Source organism: Pipistrellus kuhlii, unplaced genomic scaffold (genome assembly GCF_014108245.1).
Source record: "Pipistrellus kuhlii isolate mPipKuh1 unplaced genomic scaffold, mPipKuh1.p scaffold_m20_p_3, whole genome shotgun sequence".
Classification (NCBI taxonomy): domain Eukaryota; kingdom Metazoa; phylum Chordata; class Mammalia; order Chiroptera; family Vespertilionidae; genus Pipistrellus; species Pipistrellus kuhlii.
The window spans coordinates 106062520-106084923 of record NW_023425529.1 but is presented as its reverse complement, the minus strand read 5'-3'; the positions used below and the strand labels follow the sequence as shown (position 1 = coordinate 106084923).

The 22404-nt window shown below is 41.1% G+C and overlaps 1 protein-coding gene across 1 annotated transcript; it reads left to right on the top strand.

Moving 5' to 3' along the window:
* Positions 1-61: 61 nt before the first annotated feature.
* ALG11 (ALG11 alpha-1,2-mannosyltransferase) lies at positions 62-19304 on the top strand. The gene is made up of 4 exons (XM_036456505.2): positions 62-207; positions 6508-6738; positions 13498-14429; positions 18998-19304. Exons 1-4 carry the CDS (start codon positions 164-166, stop codon positions 19267-19269), a joined length of 1479 nt encoding a protein of 492 aa, XP_036312398.1. The 5' UTR covers positions 62-163; the 3' UTR covers positions 19270-19304.
* Positions 19305-22404: the final 3100 nt, after the last annotated feature.

Sequence of the window (22404 nt, the reverse complement as noted above, 5' to 3'; positions counted from 1 at the left end):
TTGACTCCGCCCCGGGAAGCGCTATTGGCTTCACGGCCGTGGGAAGCCGCCACCACCAACCAATAGAAACGCACATCCAGCCCCGTGGAGGCGGAGGAACACCTCAGTAGCCAATAGAGAAGAACAATAGCGGAGTGCTTCCTGAGGGCCGGGTCTACTGAAGATGGCGGCCGCCGAGAGGGGCTGGTGGTGGTGCGAGTTACTGAGGTGAGGGGTCTGCGCGGGCTCGCAGGTTTCTGTGTCGCGGTGGTGGTGTCCGCCCAGGCACCTGGAGTTTGCAGGGAAGGGCTTTCTTTGTCACGAATCTACGCTATTTTCTTAAGTCCCGTGAGCGGCTCTTCCACTTCGGGGTCTTCTCCGTAGACTGAAGCCGACTGGGTTAAAAAAGACCCGTGCAAAGCATTTCAGCTTATCCCCGCCGCTCTGCTGACTGAGGGGTCCTTACCCTCCCCGTTTCAGCTTCTTGTGTCTCTTGTTTGCACTCCCAATTAATCTGTCAAATTATTCACATTTGTGCCTCATTTTCCTTTATTATTAAGCCACGAATCATTTTTCCAGTCTGTCTTGTCGATGTCTTTTTTATAAAGAAAAATTGGATCTGATTTCTTTTTAAAAAAAATATATTTTATTGATTTTTTACAGAGAGGAAAAGAGAGGGATAGAGAGAAACACGGATGAGAGACCAGCCGCCTCTTGCACCCACCCCCCCCCCCCCCCCTGGGGATGTGCCTGCAACCAAGGTACATGCCCTTGACCGGAATCGAACCCAGGACCCTCCATTTCTCAGGCCGAGGCTCTATCCACTGAGCCAAACCGGTTTCGGCTAATTGGATCTTATTTCTCACGCCTTCGTCCTCCTCTTTCACTCACCAAAACTGTTGTTAGTGTGTCATTTTAATACGAAGTTTATGTTAAATCTCTTGCTCCTTTATTTTTAAATATGTTTGTGTTGACTTCGGAGAGGAATGGAGAGGGAAAGGGATAGAACATCAACAGTGAGAGGGAATCATTGAGCTTCTGCCTCCTGCTCGCGCCGCACCGGTGCTGAGCCCGCCGCCGCCCGGGCCTGTGCCCCTGACGGAACCCACCGGGGACCCTCAGAACTGGGCCCGCGCTCTGTCCACGGAGCAACCGGCTACAGGGAGCCCCTTGCTTCTTGGTCGTCCATTGATTTTCATTTCTGGTTAACGTAAGAATGGTTCTACAAAATATTATTGCATTTATCTTTATTACATGATAAACTGTTTCTTATAGAAAATTTAGGAAATAGCAAAAATGAAAATCTGCCAAGAATGCTACCATCCAAAACAAAGACTATAAACCATTTGGGTGAAAAAAACTAGACTTTCCCCCCCCACATTTGTTGTTGATATAGTACTGTATTTTATTTTCTCGCCTTACGTAAACTAATAAAACAGAGAGACCTAGTCTATTTTACCCAACCAATTCTTTTAACACCTACATTCAGGGTGTGGCAAAAGTAGGTTTACAGTTGTTCTTTTTTTAATATATTTTATTGATTTTTTACAGAGAGGAAGGGAGAGAGATAGAGAGCTAGAAACATGGATGAGAGAGAAACATCCATCAGCCGCCTCCTACACACCCCCACAGGAAATGTGCCCACAACCAATGTACATGCCCTTGACCAGAATCAAACCTGGGACCTTTCAGTCCCTAGGCTGACGCTCTATCCACTGAGCCAAACTGATTTCAGCAGTTTTTTTTTCTTTTGAGTGTATCTGATCTTCATCCTCCTTTGCCAGTTTAGACTTTTACCCCCTTCTCTTTTATATTTTTGTTGTCACAAACTATCCCTGTTTAAACTGTAAGTTTTTTGATAATTTATTCATAGTGTTGTGTCTTTATGTCCTTTGTTTCACGTAGAATAACTCCCTTGAATATTTACTGCAATGGGGGTTTTCTGGTGATAAAATATCTCAAGTTCTGTATGTCTGGGGAAGTCCCATTTCTTCTTTCCATTTTAAGGATAATATTGCTGGATATATTATTTTAGCTGGTAATTTCGAACTTTCAGATGTTTGAATATTTGGTTCCACTCTCTTCTGTCTTGTAGAGTTTCTGCTGAGAAGCCAAATGAAATTCTGATGGGTTTTCCTTTGTATATCATTTCCTTTTCCCTGGCTGCTTTGAGAATTTTTTCCTTATCCTTAATTTTTGACAGTCTTAGACCAAGTTCCTTGGAGACAGCCTCTTTGGATTGAGGTAACTAGGTGTTCTCTTTGCTTCTTGGATTTAAGGATCTAGTTCTTTCCATAGGTTTGGAAAGTTCTCATCTACTATTTGTTGGAATAGAATCTCCATTCCCTGCTCCCTCTCTTTCTCTTCCACAAGGCCTATAATTATAATATTGCTTTTTCTGATGGAATCAGTTCTTATAGAACTCTTCCATTTTTCTTTATACTCAGGTCTCTCACTTTTTCCCTCTCTGCTATTTTTAGATTCCTATCTTGGATATCACAAACTCTTTCCTCCATCTGGTTGGCTTTGTTTTCTGTACTCAGTGTTCACTCTTTTTTATTACTTTTTATTACCTTAAATCTTTATTGTTGAGTGCATTATAGATGCTCCCTACCCTCCAATGCCCCAGGCTTTGACCACCCTACTGTCTGTGTCTCTTCCTACCTGCCCTGCCTACTTCCCTCAGAGATTCTTCAGTTTTTCCATGTTTCCATGCCTCTAATTCTATTTTATTCACCATTTTATTTTGTTCATTAGATTTCTTATTCATTTCTTTTTATTTTAGATTCAGTTATTGATAGAAATGTTTTTATTGCATTTTATTGTTCATATTTTTCTTCTTCCTCTTCTTTTTTTTCTTAATTAAATTATTATCTGTGTACATATCTTACCATTGCCCCCCCCCCCCCCCCCGAGTTTTTCTTCCTCTTCTTAAAGAGTACTGTTCAAGCCTACCTGCATGGCTCAGTGGAAAAGCATTAATCAGGATATCACAATTCAATTCCTGGTCAGGGCACATGCCTGGTGGTTGGCTCAGTCTCCACTGTGGGCATGCAGGAGGCAAGCAGTCAATGATTCTTTCTCATCATTGATGTTTCTATGTCTCTATCTCTCGCCCTTCTTCTCTAAAATCAATTAAAATAGAGAGAGAGAGAGAGAGAGAGGAGGGGAAGAAGAAGAAGAAGAAGAAGAAGAAGAAGAAGAAGAAGAAGAAGAAGAAGAAGAAGAAGAAGAAGAAGGAGGGGGAGGGGGAGGGGAGGGGGAGGAGGGAGGAGGGAGGGAGGAGGGAGGAGGGTTGGGAGGAAGGAGGAAGGAGGAAGGAGGAAGGAGGAAGGAGGAGAAGCCGCCATAGCTGGTTTGGCTCAGTGGATAGAGCATCAGCCTGCAGACTGCAGGGTCCCAGGTTCTATTCCATTCGAGGGCACTTACCTTGGTTGCAGGCTCCTCCCCAGCCCCGGCCCTCATCAGGGCTCATGTATGAGGCAACCAGTTGATACATGTTTCTCTCACATTGATGTTTTTCTCTGACTTTCCTCTCTCTCCACTCTCCCTAAAAATCAATGGAAAAATATCCTCGGGTGAGGATTAACGAAAAAGTAAAAAAGTGGGGGGGGAAGTATCCTTCAACATTTCATGTAATACTGGCTTGGTAGTGATGAACTCCTTTAGCTTTTTCTTTCTGTGAAACTCTTTATCTTACCCTCAATTCTAAATGGGTAGAGTAATCTTAGTCGTAGGTCCTTGCTATTCATCACTTTGAATATTTCCTGACACTTCCTTCTGAGATGCAAAGTTTCTCTTGAGAAATCAGCTGACAGTCCTATGGGTAATCCCTTTTAAATAACTAACTGCTTTTCTCTTGCTGCTTTTAAAATTCTCTCTGTCTTTTACCCTTGGCATTTTAATTATGATGTGTCTTGATGTGGGCCTCTTTGGGTTCCTTTTGTTTAAGACTCTGAGCTTCCTGGACTTTGTCTAGTAATAATTAATGTCGTTTTTAAACAGTCGTTTAAAATCTTGCTTGGCATTCACTTGTATTGACATAACTTTCAAACACGTGGTATCTACAGAACGTGTGAAGTGCAATTAACAAGTTTTGCTTGAAAAAGTTTGTGTTTGGTTTGTTTTTTGTTGCAAAACTAGGGCTAAGAAGATGGCGGATGAAGAGCATATTCGGCACTGCATGCTTTACGAGTTCCAATTAGGAAGAAAAGCAAGTGAGGCTGCAAAAAACATCTGTAGTGCTCTTGGTCAAGATGCAGTTAGCGCCAGAAAATGCCAGCGTTGGTTTGAGAAATTTCGCGAGGGAAATTTTTCGTTAGATGACAAGAGTGGTCGAGGCCGTGTGTCCAATTTTGATCAAGAAGCTCTTCAAGCTCTTTGGTGCAAAATCCTCAAATTACCCAACAAGAGCTTGCGACAACTTTAAATTGTTCACAAAAAACAATTTCCAATCAATTACGTGCACTTGGCAAAGTCCAAAAGTTTGGAAAATGGGTTCCTCATGAGTTGACCGACAACAACCATAATCACAGAGTCACAGTTTGCAGTTCGCTCCTCTCTCGTCAAAACGGTTTGCCGTTTTTAGAGCAAATTGTTACCGGAGATGAAAAATGAGTGCTGTATGTTAATTTGAAAAGGCGGCCTCAGTGGTTGGACAAAAATAAGACTCCTCAGCCCATGCCAAAACCTGACTTGCATGCGAAAAAAGTGATGTTGTGTGTTTGGTGGAATTTTAAAGGAATTCTTCATTATGAACTTTTATCATCTAACCAAATCATTACAAGTGCAGTGTATAGTGCCCAATTGGAAAGGTTAGCCCAAACTTTAAGAGAAAAAGAACCCGCGCTGATTAATCAGAAGGGCGTAATTCTTCACCACGATAATGCACAACCGCATACTGCAAGAATCACTGCTGAAAAACTGCGCCAGTTGAAATGGGAAGTTCTCCCTCAACCTGCATATTCTCCTGATATTGCCCCTTCCGATTACCATTTGTTTCGTTCTTTGCAAAACTTTCTTCTTGGAAAAAAATTTAATAATGAAGAATGCCTCAAAAATGCATTGACCGAATTTTTTGCATCAAAATCACGAGAATTTTACAACAGAGGGATTAAAATGCTTCCTGAGCGTTGGGCACAAGTAGTAGAAAACAATGGCAACTATATTGTTGATTAAATTTTGTTGTATTGTTTAAATAAATTCGATTTAAAAAAGTATTAGAGAACGACATTAATTATTACTAGACCTAATATTTCATTCATCTTTGGTGTCTGGTGTAAAGTAAAAGCTCTGTGCTTTAAAACTAATTTAATAAGTCCTTTACTAAGGAGCTCCTGAAGGACTGTCCTGGCTAAGGAACGATGGATCTTCAGTCTCTCAGAGATAATAGCGAGGATTATAGCTTATAATTGGGAACTTCCTTATAGTTTGACGTAACATGCTTTGTCAAATAAGAGTAGGTTCTTGAGCTTGTCCAGAACTTTGCCCTTTGGACCACTTCTTTTTGTCTTACCCCCGGACTTGTTCACTGGGTCTTGATCTTTTTTGGCCCACACTCCAGCATCTTTCTTCTTCTTGTTGTTCTTGGGTGGCATTGTGAGACTTGGAGAGCAGGGCCCCCGCTGCTGCCTTGATGAGATGTGAAACAGAGCAGCTGCTGCTGCTTGCTGCTGCTTTTTCTCCTCCCTCTCCTCCTCCCTCTCCTCCTCCTCCTCCCCCCCCTCTCTCTCTCTCTCTCTCTCTCCCTCTCTCTCTCTCTCTCTCTCTCTCTCTCTCTCTCAGACTAGTTTACTGATTTGTAAAGAGAGAGGAAGAGAGGCTACAGACTGAAAGGTCCCAGGTTCGATTCCAGTCAAAGGCATGCACCTTGGTTGGGGGCACATCCCCAGTAGGAAGTATGCAGGAGGCAGCTGATCGATGTTTCTCTCTCATCGATCTTTCTAACTCTCTATCCCTCTCCCTTCTTCTCTGTAAAACAAAATCAATAAAATATATTTTAAAAAATAAATAAATAAAAATAAAACTTTACTTAAAAGAGAGAGAGAGAGAAAACACATTTGGGGGGTTACATATCATTTCAAGGGGCAGATGCTATTACTAATGTTTTGTTGAGATTAATAATTCAATCCGTTTTAATCCATGAGGTCGGAAAGTTGCCAACCATTCGGAACTCATGGGCCACCAGTGGTTCATGGACCACCGGTTGGCGACTGCTGCTTTAACGATATATTGAATTAGGAGAAAGATGGCTCAATATTGATTTTTACTACTAATTAAAAAGAAATATTAAATTGCTAACATTACTATGGAAACTAGAATTAAAAGGGACTTTTATACTTTTGTAACGATATTTTGTAGCAATGGAATTTTAATCATTGAGTATTTCATTAGCAGACTCACAAGCTACAAAAACATCTCTCTTCTACTAATATATAAAGTAGATGTATGAAAGTAGACTTTACTTTGTAGTCAGATTTTTGTTTAATGGGCATTATATCAATTTTCACCTTTTCCCTCTTGTTTCAGGTTTTTTTATTCATTATTCTTCCCTGGGCTAATTGTATGTGGAGCTGTATGTTTATGTTTGATCTTTATCCTTTGGATAATCAGAGTGCTGCTACGAAAAAAGAAAAACTCAGCATCAACCGGCAAAAAAGGGAAAGATCAAATGGTGATTGCATTTTTTCATCCATACTGCAATGCTGGTGGAGGAGGAGAAAGAGTTTTATGGTGTGCATTAAGGGCCCTGCAGAAAAAGTAGGTATGCATCTTTCTTAGCTAATTTGCTATATTAGCATTTTTTTTTTTAAATCATCTATCTAATACCTTATTATAGCCAGGAATTCATTTTTAAACTATTTTTCAACAAAGAAATACCGGTAGTTCTCTCATATGCCAATCTGCTTAATAAGATCCTATTGAATTTAGTTGCTGTGATAAAATAAATAAATAAATAAATAAGTAAGTAAGTAAGTAAAAATAAAAAAAAATAGAAAGTATAACTGAAACCAGTTTGGCTCAGTGGATAGAGCGTTGGCCTGCGGACTGAAGGGTCCCAGGTTCGATTCTGGTCAAGGGAATGTACTTTGGTTGCGGGCACATCCCCTGTAAGGGGTTTGCAGGAGGCAGCCGATCGATAATTCTCTCATCAATGTTTCTAACTTTCTATCCCTCTTTCTTCCTCTCTATAGAAAAATCAATAAAAATATATATCTTTTTAAAAAATGGAAAGTATCTCCACTTTTATGGCATAATTTAAAACTTCTCATCTTGGCAGAGTATGTGGAGAAGAGATTAAATAATAAACAAAGTAATGTGGTGCACTTTTAGTCAATGGTGACATACCCAAAATAATCTTAATGAAGCATCTGTTTGCTTCTAATTCTGCTATCATTGTCAGTTGCCTAGTCTTACATAAGTTACCATGTTAGAATATGGTATTATACGTCATTTAATGTTTTAGGCTTTTTTTCCCCACCACACTTCCAAAGTATTTATTTATTATTTATTTATTTATTTACATTTACATTTATAGTCATGTACTAGTATATATTTCCTAGAGGCCCAGTGCACAGAGGGGAGTATCCTCAGCCCAGCTTGTGCACTCTCCAATCTGGGACCACTTGAGGGATGTCCGACCACCCATTTAGGCAGTTGGACATCCCTCTCACAATCCAGGACTGCTGGCTCCCAACTGCTCACCTGCCTCTGCCTGATTGCCCCTAACCGCTTCTGTCTGCCGGCCTGATCACCCCTAACCACTTCTGCCTGCCAGCCTGATGGATGCCTAACTGCTCCCCTGTCAGCCTGTTTGCCCCCAACTTCCCTCCTCTGCTGGCCTGGTCACCCTTAACTGCACTCCCCTGCAGATTTGATTGCCTCCAACTGCCCTTCCTTGTAGACCTGGTGCCTCCCAACTGCCCTCCCCTACTGGCCATTTTGTGTTCACATGGGGGCAACCATCTTTGACCACATGGGGGCAGCTATTATGTGTTGGAGTGATGGTCAATCTGCATATTGCTCTTTTATTAGAGAGGAGAGAGGCCTGGTGCCTGGGTGGGAGTCAGCTGGTTTACCCTGAAAGGTGTCTCGGATCAGGGTGGGGGTTCCCTTGGTGTGTGGGGCAGGCTGAGCAAGGGGCCTGTGGTGGTTTTCAGGCCAGCCTGCCCTCTCGCAACCCAAGTGGAGGCCCTGGTATCTGGAATTTATTTAACTTCTACAATTGAAAATTTGTAGCCTGGAGCAGAGCCAAGCCTTCTGCTGGCTCCAAGGTGGCAGCCATTTCCGTTTGGATTTTTTTTACCTTCTATAATTGAAACTTTATAGCCTTGAGTAGAGTCTTACGGGGGCAAGAACAGGCGGAAAGCTTGGCTTCCTCTGTTGCCTGGGAAACCCAAGCCTCCTCTTGCTCTCTGCGGCTGTAGCCATCTTGGTTGGGTTTATTTGCATACTTACTCAGATTGGCTGGTGGGCGTGGCTGGTTAGTGTAGCGAGTGATGGTTAATTTGCATATTACTCTTTTATTAGGTAGGATGATTAGTATGACACAGAAGATACTTTTTCATCTTGCTCTTGCCAGTTTTGTTTCTCATTCCTCTCTGCTTTCACATATACTTTGTTCCAGCATACTGAACATCGTGCTTTCTCTAGATTCCTTATCTTTTCATATAGTGTTCCCATTTTTTCTGAAATAATCTTTTTATCTTCAGTTAATTTCTACAAATCTTTCCTGACTCAGCATAAGGCACAGTATACTTTTCATTTAATCTAGCAATATTTATTGGGGACCTACTCTCTTTCAAGCACTGTAAAAAAGTTGAGAGTAAGTGGTGAACAAGATAGATCAAGTCCCTCTTGCAGACCTTAGATTTTAGTTGAAAGAAGATAACAAAGAAGAAAAATATCACCGAAGCCAGTTTGGCTCAGTGGTGGAGCGTCAGTCTGCGGACTGAAGGGTGCCAGGTTCGATCCCGGTCAAGGGCATGTACATTGGTTGCGGGCACATCCCCGGTAGGGGGTGTGCAGGAGGCAGCTGATCGATGTTTCTCTCTCATCGACATTTCTATCTCTCTATCTCTCTCCCTTCCTCTCTGTAAAAATATCAATAAAATATATTTTTAAAAAAAGAAAAAAATATCAAATGGTAAGGAGTAAAATAGGATAATATGAGTGTGACTTGATACCTTAGATTGAGCAATTAGGGAAGTTCTTTAAGGAGATACTTTTGAATGACAAAAGTACTAACATTTACTGAGCTTTTCCTATGTGCCAGGCATTGTTTGAATAGCATTTTATTTATGTTAGCTCACTCAATACTAACAATCTTGTGAGGTTGTTACTCTTATTCTCATTTGATAGACAAGGAAACTGAGTTACTAGAACTCCCTGTTCTAAACCACTTGCTACACTGCCTGCCTTATGAAAAGACAGTGAAGATGAGAAAACGAGAATTCAAAACAAAGGGAACAACTACTGCAAGTCCCTAAGACTGAAGGAGCTTGGCTTGTTCAAAGAAAGGATTGTCAGTTTGGCTGAACCCTGGTTGGCAAGGGAGAAAGTAGATGATGAGGGTTCAGAGGGACATAGGACCCAGAAAACAGGGCTTGAGTGAACAGGATAAGGAGATTAGATTTTATTCTAAGTGCCATGAAGAACCAGGTTAGGATTGTCAATGTTAGAAATGTCTAAAACGTTAGAGAATCTTTATGAGTTTATTTCATCCAAACTGTTAACATATGATGGGAGTTAAGATTTCAAATGCTTCCAAGAAATGACAGTTTGCAGTTTCTTTTATGCATTTGGAATTAAGGGGGACCTTAAGAAAAATTATATGAAGGTTGGAGAAAAGGAGATACAGGGTAGTTAGCAAGATTGTATGCTCTCTTGAGGTGATTACCCTTTAGAATGAGTGGAGAACCTTTTTTCTGCCACAGACCATTTGGATATTTATAACATCATTCACAGGCCATACAAAATTATCAACTTATCCTGCTATGTTTAACTGACCCCTTATGCCTTGGTAGGGCCAAACTAAATGATTTTGCAGGCCTTATACAGCCCTTAGGCCAGACGTTCCTCACCCCTGCTATATATATATCTATATATACTAGAGACCCTAGGCCTGGCCTGGGTATGGTCCCTAGGCCTGGCCTGCAATCGGGCCATCTTTGCCAGCTGCCCTCAGCTGACACCCCCCCCCCCCCCCCGCCACCCACCCCCCGTTCCCCGTTCACCGTTAGGCAGTTGGAGCCTGCTGGCCAAGGAAAGGGATCCAAAGGTGGTCAGTGCACCTCATAATGACTGGTCGAGCAGTCATTCTGGTCGTTCCACCCATAGGGTCAATTTGCATATGACCCTTTTATAGGATAGAGGCCTAGTGTATGGGTGGGGGCCAGCTGGTCTGCCCTGGTGGGGGCCCCGGATCAGAGTGGGGGTCCCCACTGAGAGGCAGAGGTGAGGGGCCACAGGTGGTTTGCAGGCCAGCTACACCCCCAATCAGGGTAGGGGCACCTACTAGGGGGTGGGGCCAGCAGGTGTGAGGGGCCATGGGCGGTTTGCAGGCCAGCTATGTCCCCGATTGGAGTTGGGGATCCCAGCTGGGAAACAGGGGCAAGGGGCCACAGGCAGTTTGCAGAGTGGGGGTCCCTAATGGGGAGAAGGGCTGGCCAGGTCTTAGGGCCATGGTCCTTCTCATCTCTGGTCATTCACCGTTTCGGTCACTGTGCGTTCATTATCTTACTAGAAGCCTGGTGCACAAAATTCATGCACAGGGGGAGAGGGTCCCTTAGCCCAGCCTGCACCTTCTCCAATACGGGTCCCCTTAGGGGATATCCAACTGGCAGTGTAGGCCCAATCCCACAGGGACATCCCTCTCACAATCTGGGACTGCTGGCTCCTACCCACTCACCTGCCTGCCGGCCTGATCGCCCTAACTGCCCTCCCCTTCCAGCCTGATTGCCTAACTGCCCTCCCCTGCCAGCCTGATTACCCTAACTGCCTCTGCCTCGGTCCCACCACTATGGCTTTGTCTGGAAAGACGTACGGAAGGTTGCCCAGAAGATGTCCAGTCTAATTAATATATTACCCTTTTATCAGTATAGATATAATAAAAAGCTAATATGCAAATACACTGAGTGGCCAGATTATTATGATCTTTAAACACATAATAATCTGGCCACTCAGTGTATTTGTATCTCAAATGGATACCAAAAGTATTCTAGACTTTTGCTGGAGGTCAACCACCTATTTGCCCTGAGCTTTCTATCAGCCAGTGCAAAGGGGAAAACTGATCAGATGCACTATTTATAATATCTTTGATAACAGATAAATGAGGTACTCGAGAAGTAAGTACACTGAGTGGCCAGATTATTATGTGTTCAGAGATCATAATAATCTGGCCACTCATTGTAGACTGAACAGTGGAACAACCGGTCACTATGATGTGCGCTGACCACCAGGGCGTGTGTGCTGAACATGGCGGGCGTTGGCCACAGGAGGATGGTGGAGCAGGTGAGCAAGGGCGCCAGACTAAGGCAGGGTGCTGGTCACTGTCATCAGGACAAGCCTCTGGTGGTTACTGAAAATTCTTTACTCCTGTGTGCCACAGTCCCACCTGGTGCTCATACCTGCTGCCAGTGCTGGTCCCACTTCTTCACCTACTCCTGCTCCTGAGGGGCAATCGGGGCAGCAGCCACTGCTTGCACCTACTGATGACACCAGCCCCGCTTACACCTGCTGCTGGCACCGGCCCCAAGCACTCCATGCCATCAGCAGGTGTGAGTGGGGTTGGCGCCATCAGCGCATGGGAGTGGCAGCAGCAGGAACAGGGCTGCCGCTAGAGAGGGGACTGGGGTCCATGGCAGGAGGAGCCAGGCAGTGGCACAGAAGATGGGCCTAGACCCACCCCTGTGCTCACTGCAGACCGGGAATTGAGCCATGATTTCCCAGTTCACAGGTTGAAGCTCAACCACACTGAGCCACACTGGCCAAGCCCCACCCCTGTTTTAAAAGGAAGGATCTGAAAGCAGACATTGGCCTAGATGCACAGAAACAATGGACAAGGCTTACTTAAGGCAAAGATAAGTCTTTTAGTAAAGAATTTATGTGCCTGGAGCATGACTGACTACACTGTCCAGTTATAATCAGATCGACCTGTGAGGTTACTTTCCATAGAACCTTGTTTTCATCCAGAATTTTAAGCAGAAAGATGATATTCTGATTATCTATTGTTACATAACAAACTACCTTTACGTTTAATGGCTTAAAACAAAATTTATTATTTGTCATAGTTTGGGGGTTCGATGGGACCTATTTAGAATCCCTCATACTCATATGTTACAGTGAAATGGCAGCTGAGGCTGGAGTCACCCAGACGCTTTCACTCTCATCTGTTTTCTGAGCTGAGATGACAGCACAGCTGGGGTCTGTCAGGCATCTCTGTCACCTGACAGCCTTTCTGTGTGACAACCTTGGGCTTGCACACAGCATGGTGGTCTCAAGATAATTGGACTTTTTGTATGACTGCTGACTCTCCTAGAGTGAAATAGAAGCTATATAGCCTAGGTCCAGAAACTAAAAGTGTCACTTTTGCCATATTTTTTTGGTAAAAGCAGTCACAGAGCCCAATGTTATTCCAAGGTAAAGATCCTTCCTCTTTACCGAAAAATGTGCAAGACTTTCTGGCCATCTTTAAGCCATCAGAAATGACATTCCTTTTTACATTTTAAAAGGGTCATTCTGGATGCTGGGAGGGGCATAGAGAGGAGCAGTTCAATGCTCTTCCTTTAGACTTCCACAGCATACATACCGTACTATGGCTGTCTTTATCAATACCTATCACTCATTTTTGTGGTTTATATTGTATATCTTTTCTCCACTGGGATGAGTTCCTTGAGGGTAAAGACTTTCATCATTGAATTCCCAAAATCGAGTAGTTCATGCTATATGTTTTTATGACTTACAGAATAATTACAAATATAATCAGAGACCAAAGCATTGAAAGTGGTAAGATTATATACTTTTACATATTTTCTTTATAATTATATATCTAATTGTAATGCAAGCACAAGATCTAGTTTTTATAGTCTTTTTCATTTCTCATCACTGAGAAGTGCTTTAGCATTTACCATTCTATCTACAAATATCTCTAGTGAAATTTAACTTATTTATTTTATCAATATTTCACTACCATTTTTATATTGAACAAGTTGTCAAAATAAAATTTTTAATATTTCTTGAAAAAGAAAAAGTCTCATTTATAAATCAGTTTTTGTTTTGTCTGCTCTTTAGGAAATTCTTAGTGGAGGAGATAGGAAAGAACTAGAAGTCTCATTTGAAGGACTAACATTTTAATTATAGGGCAGGAAAAAAATGAGGTCAGTAGTACAATGCAATGAGTGAAAAACATTCTTTTAGTCTGAAAATAAATTCTTTTGATTGTGAGAAAAAAAACCTGTAACTTTTTGCTTGATTTTAATCTAAATTAATGAAATTCTTAACTATTGTATTCTATTTTAGGTATCCTGCAGCAGAATATGTTGTTTATACTGGTGATGTTAATGTCAGCGGTCAACAAATACTAGATGGTGCTTTCAGAAGATTTAACATCAGATTAATTCACCCAGTGGAGTTTGTTTTCTTAAGGAAACGCTACCTTGTGGAAGATTCTCTCTATCCTTACTTCACACTACTGGGCCAAAGTCTAGGGTCCATCTTTCTTGGCTGGGAAGCTCTGATGCAGCGTGTTCCTGATATTTATATAGATTCAATGGGATATGCTTTCACACTTCCTCTGTTTAAGTATTTAGGTGGTTGCCGAGTTGGAAGCTATGTTCATTATCCCACTATCAGCACTGACATGCTCTCTGTAGTGAAGAATCAAAATGCTAGATTTAATAATGCAACCTTCATTACCAGGAATCCTTTCCTCAGCAAAGTAAAGCTCATCTATTACTATTTATTTGCTTTTATGTATGGACTTGTTGGTTCCTGCAGTGATATAGTCATGGTCAATTCTTCTTGGACATTAAACCATATTCTCTCACTGTGGAAGGTTGGGCATTGCACTAACATTGTTTATCCGCCTTGTGATGTGCATACATTTCTGGACATTCCCTTAGAGGAGAAAAAGATGGCCCCGGGACATTTACTGGTTTCTGTGGGCCAGTTCAGGCCTGAAAAGAATCATCCTTTGCAGATCAGAGCCTTTGCTAAATTGTTGAATATGAAGAAGACTGAGTCACTTCCTTCACTTAAACTGGTCCTCATTGGAGGTTGTCGTAACCAAGATGATGAATTTAGGGTAAACCAACTGAGAAGACTTTGTGAGGAGCTAGGAATTCAAGAAGATGTGGAATTTAAAATAAATATTCCATTTGATGAATTAAAGGATTACTTGTCTAAAGGAACAATTGGTCTGCATACCATGTGGAATGAGCATTTCGGGATTGGTGAGTTTGTTCTTTAACTTGTTTGGTGCTATGAGGTATATTGATAAAATTATAATACTCTGGAAGCTTTTCTATTTTATAAATAAACAGAGAAGTTTAGAACATGCCCAAGTTCAGTCACACAGTAAGAGGTAGAGCCCACATTCTAACCCAGATAGCCCCTGCTCTTAACCACCACATTTTCTCTCCCCACCTACCCCCATTTACATACTGGTACAGATTCCTAGGCCCTACCCTAATCCCACTGAAGGACCAAATCAGAATTTCTGGGTGGGGCCCAGGGCTAGGTATTTTGGCAAAGTTCCTTAGGTGATTCTGTTTTGCATCAGAAGTTGAGAACCACTCTCTTTAGGGGGACATCTCACAGAAATTCTTTGTTTCTTTTATTGATTCTGTTCTCATTATGGGAATGTCCTCCTTTTCTTTCAGCCAAATTCCATCATAAATGTTCAACTTAAATCTCCTTGCTCTTCTTTTTTTTTTTAATTTAATCTTTATTGCTCAGATTATTACAATTGTTTCTCCTTTTTCCCCCCATAGCTCCCTTCCACCCAGTTCCCACCCCACCTTCTGCCCTTACCCCCTCTCCCCTATCCATAGGTGTACGATTTTAGTCCAATCTCTTCCTGCACTCCCACACCTCTTTCCCCCTGATAATTATCAATCCACTCCCTTTCTTTGCCCCTGATTCTTTTACATTCACTAGTTTATTCTGTTCCTCAGACTTGCTCCTCAATTTAGCCTTATCTATTCCAGAACTAATTATTCTCTCTGACCTCCTGTTATGTACGCATTTTGGTATATAGCAAGTACTGTTTTGTGTCTGATTTGGTTTAAGATATGTCTCAAGTGCCTTCTTTTGCCTCATACTGCTAGGTGTTAGGGAAAAATGGGAAAATACAGAAGAGAAGTCTCCTGAGCTAGGGCTACAATTTCTCTTATACTCTTTTCTCTCCCTAGTTGGTAGCATAGTACTAAGCTCAGACATATAGCAAGAATTTGCTGCTCCAAACTTTCTGCATGGAGTTGGACTTCCCGTGCTTCCTTCCACAGATGTTTATTGAGCATTTACTGTGCCAGGGTGGGTGATGGGAATGATGTCATATACGAACTGCTCTTAAACTTCAGAGGCTCACAGCTCTGTGAGTGATACAGACATCATTAAACAGTCATCATTAATTGCACAGTGTGCTGAGTGCTATGCTTAGGCAAGTGTAGAATATAAAAGAACCTAAGAGAAACACCTATCACAGACTTGTGGGTCAGGGAACAGTGGCCCAGGAAACAATGTGATATTTAAACTGGGACCTGTCAGTAATTAGAAGCTAACCATGCAAAAGAGCCAGCAGGAGAAGGGTAGGTACAACATGGTGGCAGGCATCACAAAAGGAGCATTAGCAGGCACATGCAGGAACAGGGCTCAGTATGGCTGGAGCATGATGGAGGAGCAGCAAGACAATGGAGGAGTGGCCTGTGGCCAGATCACATGGCCATATTAAGCCAGTGGGAAAAGGTAGAAAGATTTTAAGTATTGGATTTAAAAGCATTCTGTTTCCTAAAGTTCACTGTGGCAACAATATGAAGAATGGATTGGTTGGGTGAGAAATAGGAAGAACAAGACTAGAAAGGCAGGAAGTTGCTGCTGCAGCAACCTGGATGACAGATGTTGGCATTGTGAACCTGGTAGGTGAACATGCCAGCGAGATTCTGAAGAAGGATTGAACAGGATTTGATGATTAGTTGGATGTATTAAATGAAAGGCAAAGAGAAGTTTGGATAACTGTGAATGGTGATGCCTTTTACTTAGGGGATACAAGAGGAGAGAGAGGTCATTAATGAGCCAGGTTCTAGCACGTGGAGTTCAAATGTCTGAAGGACATGTACAGTCAAATTTCATTTCTCAAACGTCTCCCATCTTGAACAGTTCCATTCTCAACCAAGTTGTTCACAGAAAAAAAATGTCTCGATTTTCTCCCAAAACTTCCGTTTTGAACCTGACAACCCTTTCACACATGACAAAAAGCATCTCAGCAGACCAGCAAAGAAGAGGGTGCTTTTGTTGCTGGTGATGAGCACAGTTTTGGGGTTTTTTTTAATACACTTACTGATTTTAAAGAGAAGGAACAGGGAGAGAGAGAGAAACATCAGTGATGAGAGAGAACCATTGACTGGCTGCTTTCTGCACACCCCCTTCTGGGGATCAAGCCACAAGCAACTGGGCGTGTGCCTTTACAGGGGAATTGAACTGTGACCTCCTGGTTCATAGGTCAATGCTCAACCACTGGGCCAATTAGCACAATTTTAAATATAAAGAAGAGTGCTAATATGCCCAGCTGGAGTTGCTTAGTGATTGAGTGTCCCAAGAGGTCCTTAGTTCAATTCCTGGTCTTGGCACCTGCCTGGGTTGCAGGCTCAATCCCCAGTAGGGGGCGTGCAGAGTGCTAATATTGCTAAGGTGTGAATGTGTTCTCTAAACAGTAATCCCAGGTAACTGAATAGATAGAAAAAATTCTGTTGTTTTGGATAAAGGAAAAGCAGTTACCTGGTGATAGCATTTTGAAGGCAGTGATTTTAGGGTCCCCAAAGGAGGAATGCATGAGGCCAAAGTGGTGGGATTATGAGTATTGGTCATCTGGATACCAAAATGGCGTCAGCACCCAGGGACAGGGAGTCAAGTATTTTAAAGGACAAGGACTCTAGACAGACTTTCTGAGTGGAGAATTCTCTGGGCTGGTCCAGATCCTAGGATGGTCCAGAAGGGAAGGTTAATGGTCTTAGCAAGTGGAATGTAGACTAAGCCAAAGGGAATGTTGTGAAATGGTCTAAAGGTCAGTTCCCAGAGGAGGGAGTGTTGATTCAATTATTTGATCAGACCTAAAAGTGATATATGAAAAATTCCTTTAAGGCTCATAGGGAGTGGTTTGATAAATTTAAGAAAAGTGTTTATTTATAAACTAAACAGTATATTAGACAGGTACTGCATATAAGAAAAGTAGAAACAGGGAATCATTTGGGGGTTTGGAATTGATTAGTTCAATTTACATTATTTCTAATGGAGAAAAAAATGATTCCATTTTCAAACAAATAATTTCTTGAACAGCCTTCTGGAATGAACTAAGTTTAAGAAATGAAGTTCCACTGTACATGTGTGCATCCAACAAGCATTTATACATATGAGTCTGAAGTCCAGGAGAGGGACCTGATTTGGGAATGCAGATTGTTGTTGTCCAGGTAGTTACTGCAGGCCCCTTGGATGTGGATACGATTGCCTTCAGAAAGTATGTAGAGGCCCGTGGTATAAACTGCTGAGAATAGCAACAGCTCAGAAGTGGGCAAAAGAGAAGAAATAGAGGGAGGAAGAAAACCAGTATGATGCAGCTTCATGGAAATCAAGGGGATAGAGTGTTTGGAGAGGAAGAGGAAGGGCAGCAAATTTCCATGCTTCCCAGATGCTGGGCCAGATAAGTGACTGGTGACCTGGTCAAGAGCAGTTTACTAGTAAAGGAGAAGCAAGAGTTTAATTGTGGTAAGTTGAGCATTGAATGTAGGTGAGCAAGTGAAATAGTAAGTGCAAACCATACTTTTCAGAAGTTGATGTGTGAAAGGGAAATGAAAGAAGAGCAAGAGGAGGATTCATGACGTGAAGAGGGAAAATCTTGGAGTGAGAGGAATAAAATTGATTGGATTTGAGCTCTCCGAGAAAGTATAGAGGAATGGTATCCAGCCTTGAAAGCAATATTATAATATAATCCATATTTTTCAAATAAGAATTCAAATCTCTATGATCAGAGGAAATTCTGTTCATAGAGATTTTACCATTTTGAAGAAACAGTTGTAAATGATTTCATTTCTTTCCTGTGCTTCTAGAATATCACTTCTAGAATATCCTGTGCTTCTAGAAAAGAAATGATTTAATTTCCTATGCTTCTAGATTCTGCAGTCAACTAACTCACTTTCTGAAGGGCTTGCTTCTCTTTAGAAACACAGTTAAGATATGCTGGCTAGAGTAACTTATAACCTCACCTACATTATTTGACAGAAACTAACCAAAATTTCCATTTGTTTCACTGCTTTTGGGCACATAGTAGTTTCAAATTTGCCGGAAATCCAGGCAATAACTTAAGTATCAGTAATAGTATGACTCACTGAGATGGCTTACTTTTTTTTCTTATTTTCTCCTACTGCTGTAATTTGAACTGTTATATTTTGCTTTTGATAACTTTTCACTTATTTTATATTTCCATAACCATTGATTATCTACCATCCTGCTAACTTTCTCTGGTTTTCTACTTTGTTTCATTATCCACACCATAACTTTTATATAGACCATCCTTCCATCTACTTGTCTGTTTTAATTAAGAACAAAGCAGCATTATTGTGAAGGTTTGAAAATTAAAAACCTTAAAATTAATTTATTTTGTACCATGAAAGTTAAATGAGCACATTTATAGACATACAGATATGTAAATTTTTCATAAGTTTCATACAAATTTTTAAGGTTTCTTTTCATTCTTGTTCATATGAACATGTTCAAAAACTTAAACTACATGCTTTTGTTTTTTCCTCAGGAGTTGTTGAGTGTATGGCAGCTGGCACAATTATCCTTGCACACAATTCAGGAGGCCCGAAGCTTGACATTGTCATTCCTTATGAAGGGGAAGTAACTGGATTTCTGGCTGAAAGTGAAGAAGGCTACGCTAAGACTATGGCTCATATTCTTTCCATGTCTGAGGAAAAGAGACTCCAAATCAGAAAGAATGCTCGTGCATCTGTAAGCAGGTTCTCTGATCAGGAGTTTGAAGTGACATTCCTGTCATCTGTGGAAAAGTTATTTAAATAATGCCATATCTGTCCAAATTAAAGATGGGTAATGTTTTTCTCTTTATATATATAAAAACATTTATTTTATTGATTTCAGAAAGGAAGGAGAGAGACAGACAGACAGACAGAGAGACATCAATGATGAGAGAGTATGCTTGATCAGCTGCCTCCTGCACATCCCACCCCACACTTAGAGATCAAGCCCGCAACCCGGGCATGTGCCCTGACTGGGAATCAAACCATGACATCCTAGTTCACAGGTCCACGCTCAACCACTAAGCCATGCCAGCTGAGCTAGATGGGTAAGATTTTTCTAAACTCATTCCCTCTTGTAATAAAACCAGCCTAATCAATGCTCTTTAGATATGTAGGCAACGTATTTATTTTAACGAAAAAAGGCAAAAATATCTTAATTGGAAAGGTAACCTTATATGTTTAAATGTAAAAATTTTAGATTAGTGCTTGATCTCAAAATCTGAAAAATATAATCTTAAAGAAAAAAAGATGAACAATCTTAATGTTGGTATAATCCATATTTTTTTAAATCACTTTAGTAACCAGAAAAGAGAATTTCTTTCTCGAAAAAGAAATGTTAAATAAAAAACGGATGACTGATAATTGACTAATAATTTAGAATTGTACATTTTTGGAACACAGCAAAATTCTGGTACATTTACATTTAAACAGTCTTGTAGAGGACCATTTTGAATATATCTAATGAGTTTCTTAAAAGAAAAAAGAAACCATAAGCAGGCTTAATATTCTAAAAGTCAGAAGATGAACTGAGCCGAAACCGGTTTGGCTCAGTGGATAGAGCGTCGGTCTGCGGACTGAAAGGTCCTGGGTTGATTCCGGTCAAGGGCATGTACCTTGGTTATGGGCACATCCCCAGGGGGGGTGAGGGGGGGGTTGTGTGTGTGCAAGAGGCAGCTGATCAATGTTTCTTTCTCATCGATGTTTCTAACTCTAACCCTCTCTCTTCCTCTCTGTAAAAAAAAAAATCAAAATATGTTTAAAAAAAAAAAAGAAAAAGAAGAAGATGAACATTTCTGTGATTGCTCTGTGAGTGTGCTGAGGTCAAGGTATTGCTGGTAATCATTTCCTATTTGTGAAAATAATTTTTGTTTAGAGCTATCAGTACATTTGTATGGACCTTTCATTATTCCTTAACATTTCCACATCTCAGAAGCTAGAAGTCAGCTTTAAGTCAATCAGGAGGTTTGAGTAAGAACATCACAATTAGTTTGTTTGTTTTTTTCATAGTGATGATATAACGTACACTTCCATGTGCACAGTCCCTATGCCCAGCATTATGCGCTGTAAGATGAAAAGATGGCGTTCTCAGGAGAGCACTGGGCTAGTAGTCAGCAGACCGGGGCCTGACCTCAGCTCCGTCATTTACAAACGTCTGATTTTATAGTAAAGCTTAATCTTTCTGAGTGTCATCTAAAATTCTTCATCTATAATCTGGACATGGTAATGCCTGTCCTTCCTGCCTTTTCAAGTTCTGATACTGACATAGAAAGTATGTGAAAATACTTAGAAAATTATAAAAGTAAAAGTTACTTTAATTAAAGGTAACAGCCCTGGCCACGTGGCTCAGTTGGTTGGAGTGTCGTCCTGAGCACCAAAAAGGTTTTGGTTTGATCCCTGGTCAGCGTGTGTATGGGAGGTAACCAGTTGATGTTTCTCACATCAGTTTTCCTGTCTCCCCACTTCTATCTCTAAAATCAACTAAAAAAAAAACATATCCTAGGGTGAGGTGTTTTTTTTTTTTTATGGAGCAATGTGTAGTAAATATCTTCAGAAATCCTATCTTTATCATTGCATTAGGGCCTGTGTGAATTCTTGGTTACTAAGCCAGTAGCTAGGAATCAGTATAATTTAGCAGGACTTCTATCCTGAGTAATTAGCGTGAAAAGTGACTAATTTATGCATATGAGCAGCAATGGCACAGAGATCTGCAATTTTTGACAGTTTCTGCATACATAGTCAATTCCTTCTAGTTCAGTGAATTGACCTCTTTTCCAGATTCATACCTCTGTGTTAAGACTGTGGTTGGGAAACTGCGGCTGGCGAGCCACATGAGGCTCTTTGGTCCCTTGAGTGTGGCTCTTCCACAAAATGCCGCAGCCTGGGTGAGTCTGTTTTGAAGAAGTGGCATTAGAAGAAGTTAAAGTTTTAAAAATTTGGCTCTCAAAAGAAATTTCAATTGTTGTACTGTTGATATTTAGCTCTGTTGACTAATGAGTTTGCTGACCACTGTTAGGGTCATGTTAAAGAGGGATGTTTTTCCTTTTCAGTCCTCTCTCCATTCGTAGATCCAGCCATTTTATTATCTACTCCCAATTACATTGTTGATTTGTCTGCAGGCCATCTACTATCAGATCAAAAGTCAGCAAGTCCAAGTCCCAGGATGTTCTGACACACCAACAAAGCTTTGTGTTGGGAGATTATTCAATTTAGAAAAGAAAGGCTGTTAGAAATTAGAGCTGGAAGGAATGCTATAAATTCTCTAGTCCAGTTTTCTTTTCTTTTCAATTTTACAGTCAAGAGCAGTTTAAAGAATTTAGACTCCTTCAGTATCACAAAGCTGTTAAATGACAAAATCGGGATGATAACCTGGGTGTCCCCAGCCTAGTGCTTTCTTGTATGTTACACCTAGTCTTTTTTTTTAAAATCTTTATTGTTGAAAGTATTACATAGGTCCTCCTTTTCCCCCCATTAACCACTTCCAGCCCACTCCTGCCCTCTCTCACCCATAGACCCTCACCATCCCATTGTCTGTGTCCATGGGTTATGCATATATGCATACACGTGCATTGGTTGATCTCTTCCTGCCCACCCTTCCCTGCCTTCCCTGAGGTTCAACAGTCACACCTAGGCTTTGAGGTAGGATTCATACCATTGTCCACTCAGCCTTCCCTTCCGCCCAAAGAAAATCATGGGACAAAGACAAAGAAATTGAAATCGAACATAAATAGAGGATATAGTAAGTAAGAAAGGATTCTGAAATTCCATAAAACATTTTTAAACTTGTTTCTTTAAAACAATTTTTATCACAAACATTAGAAAATGTAAATTTCATATATGGTTACTTTGATGTTCCTAATGCAAATGTCAAACTCAAAGGCTAACATAGGCCAAAGAAACA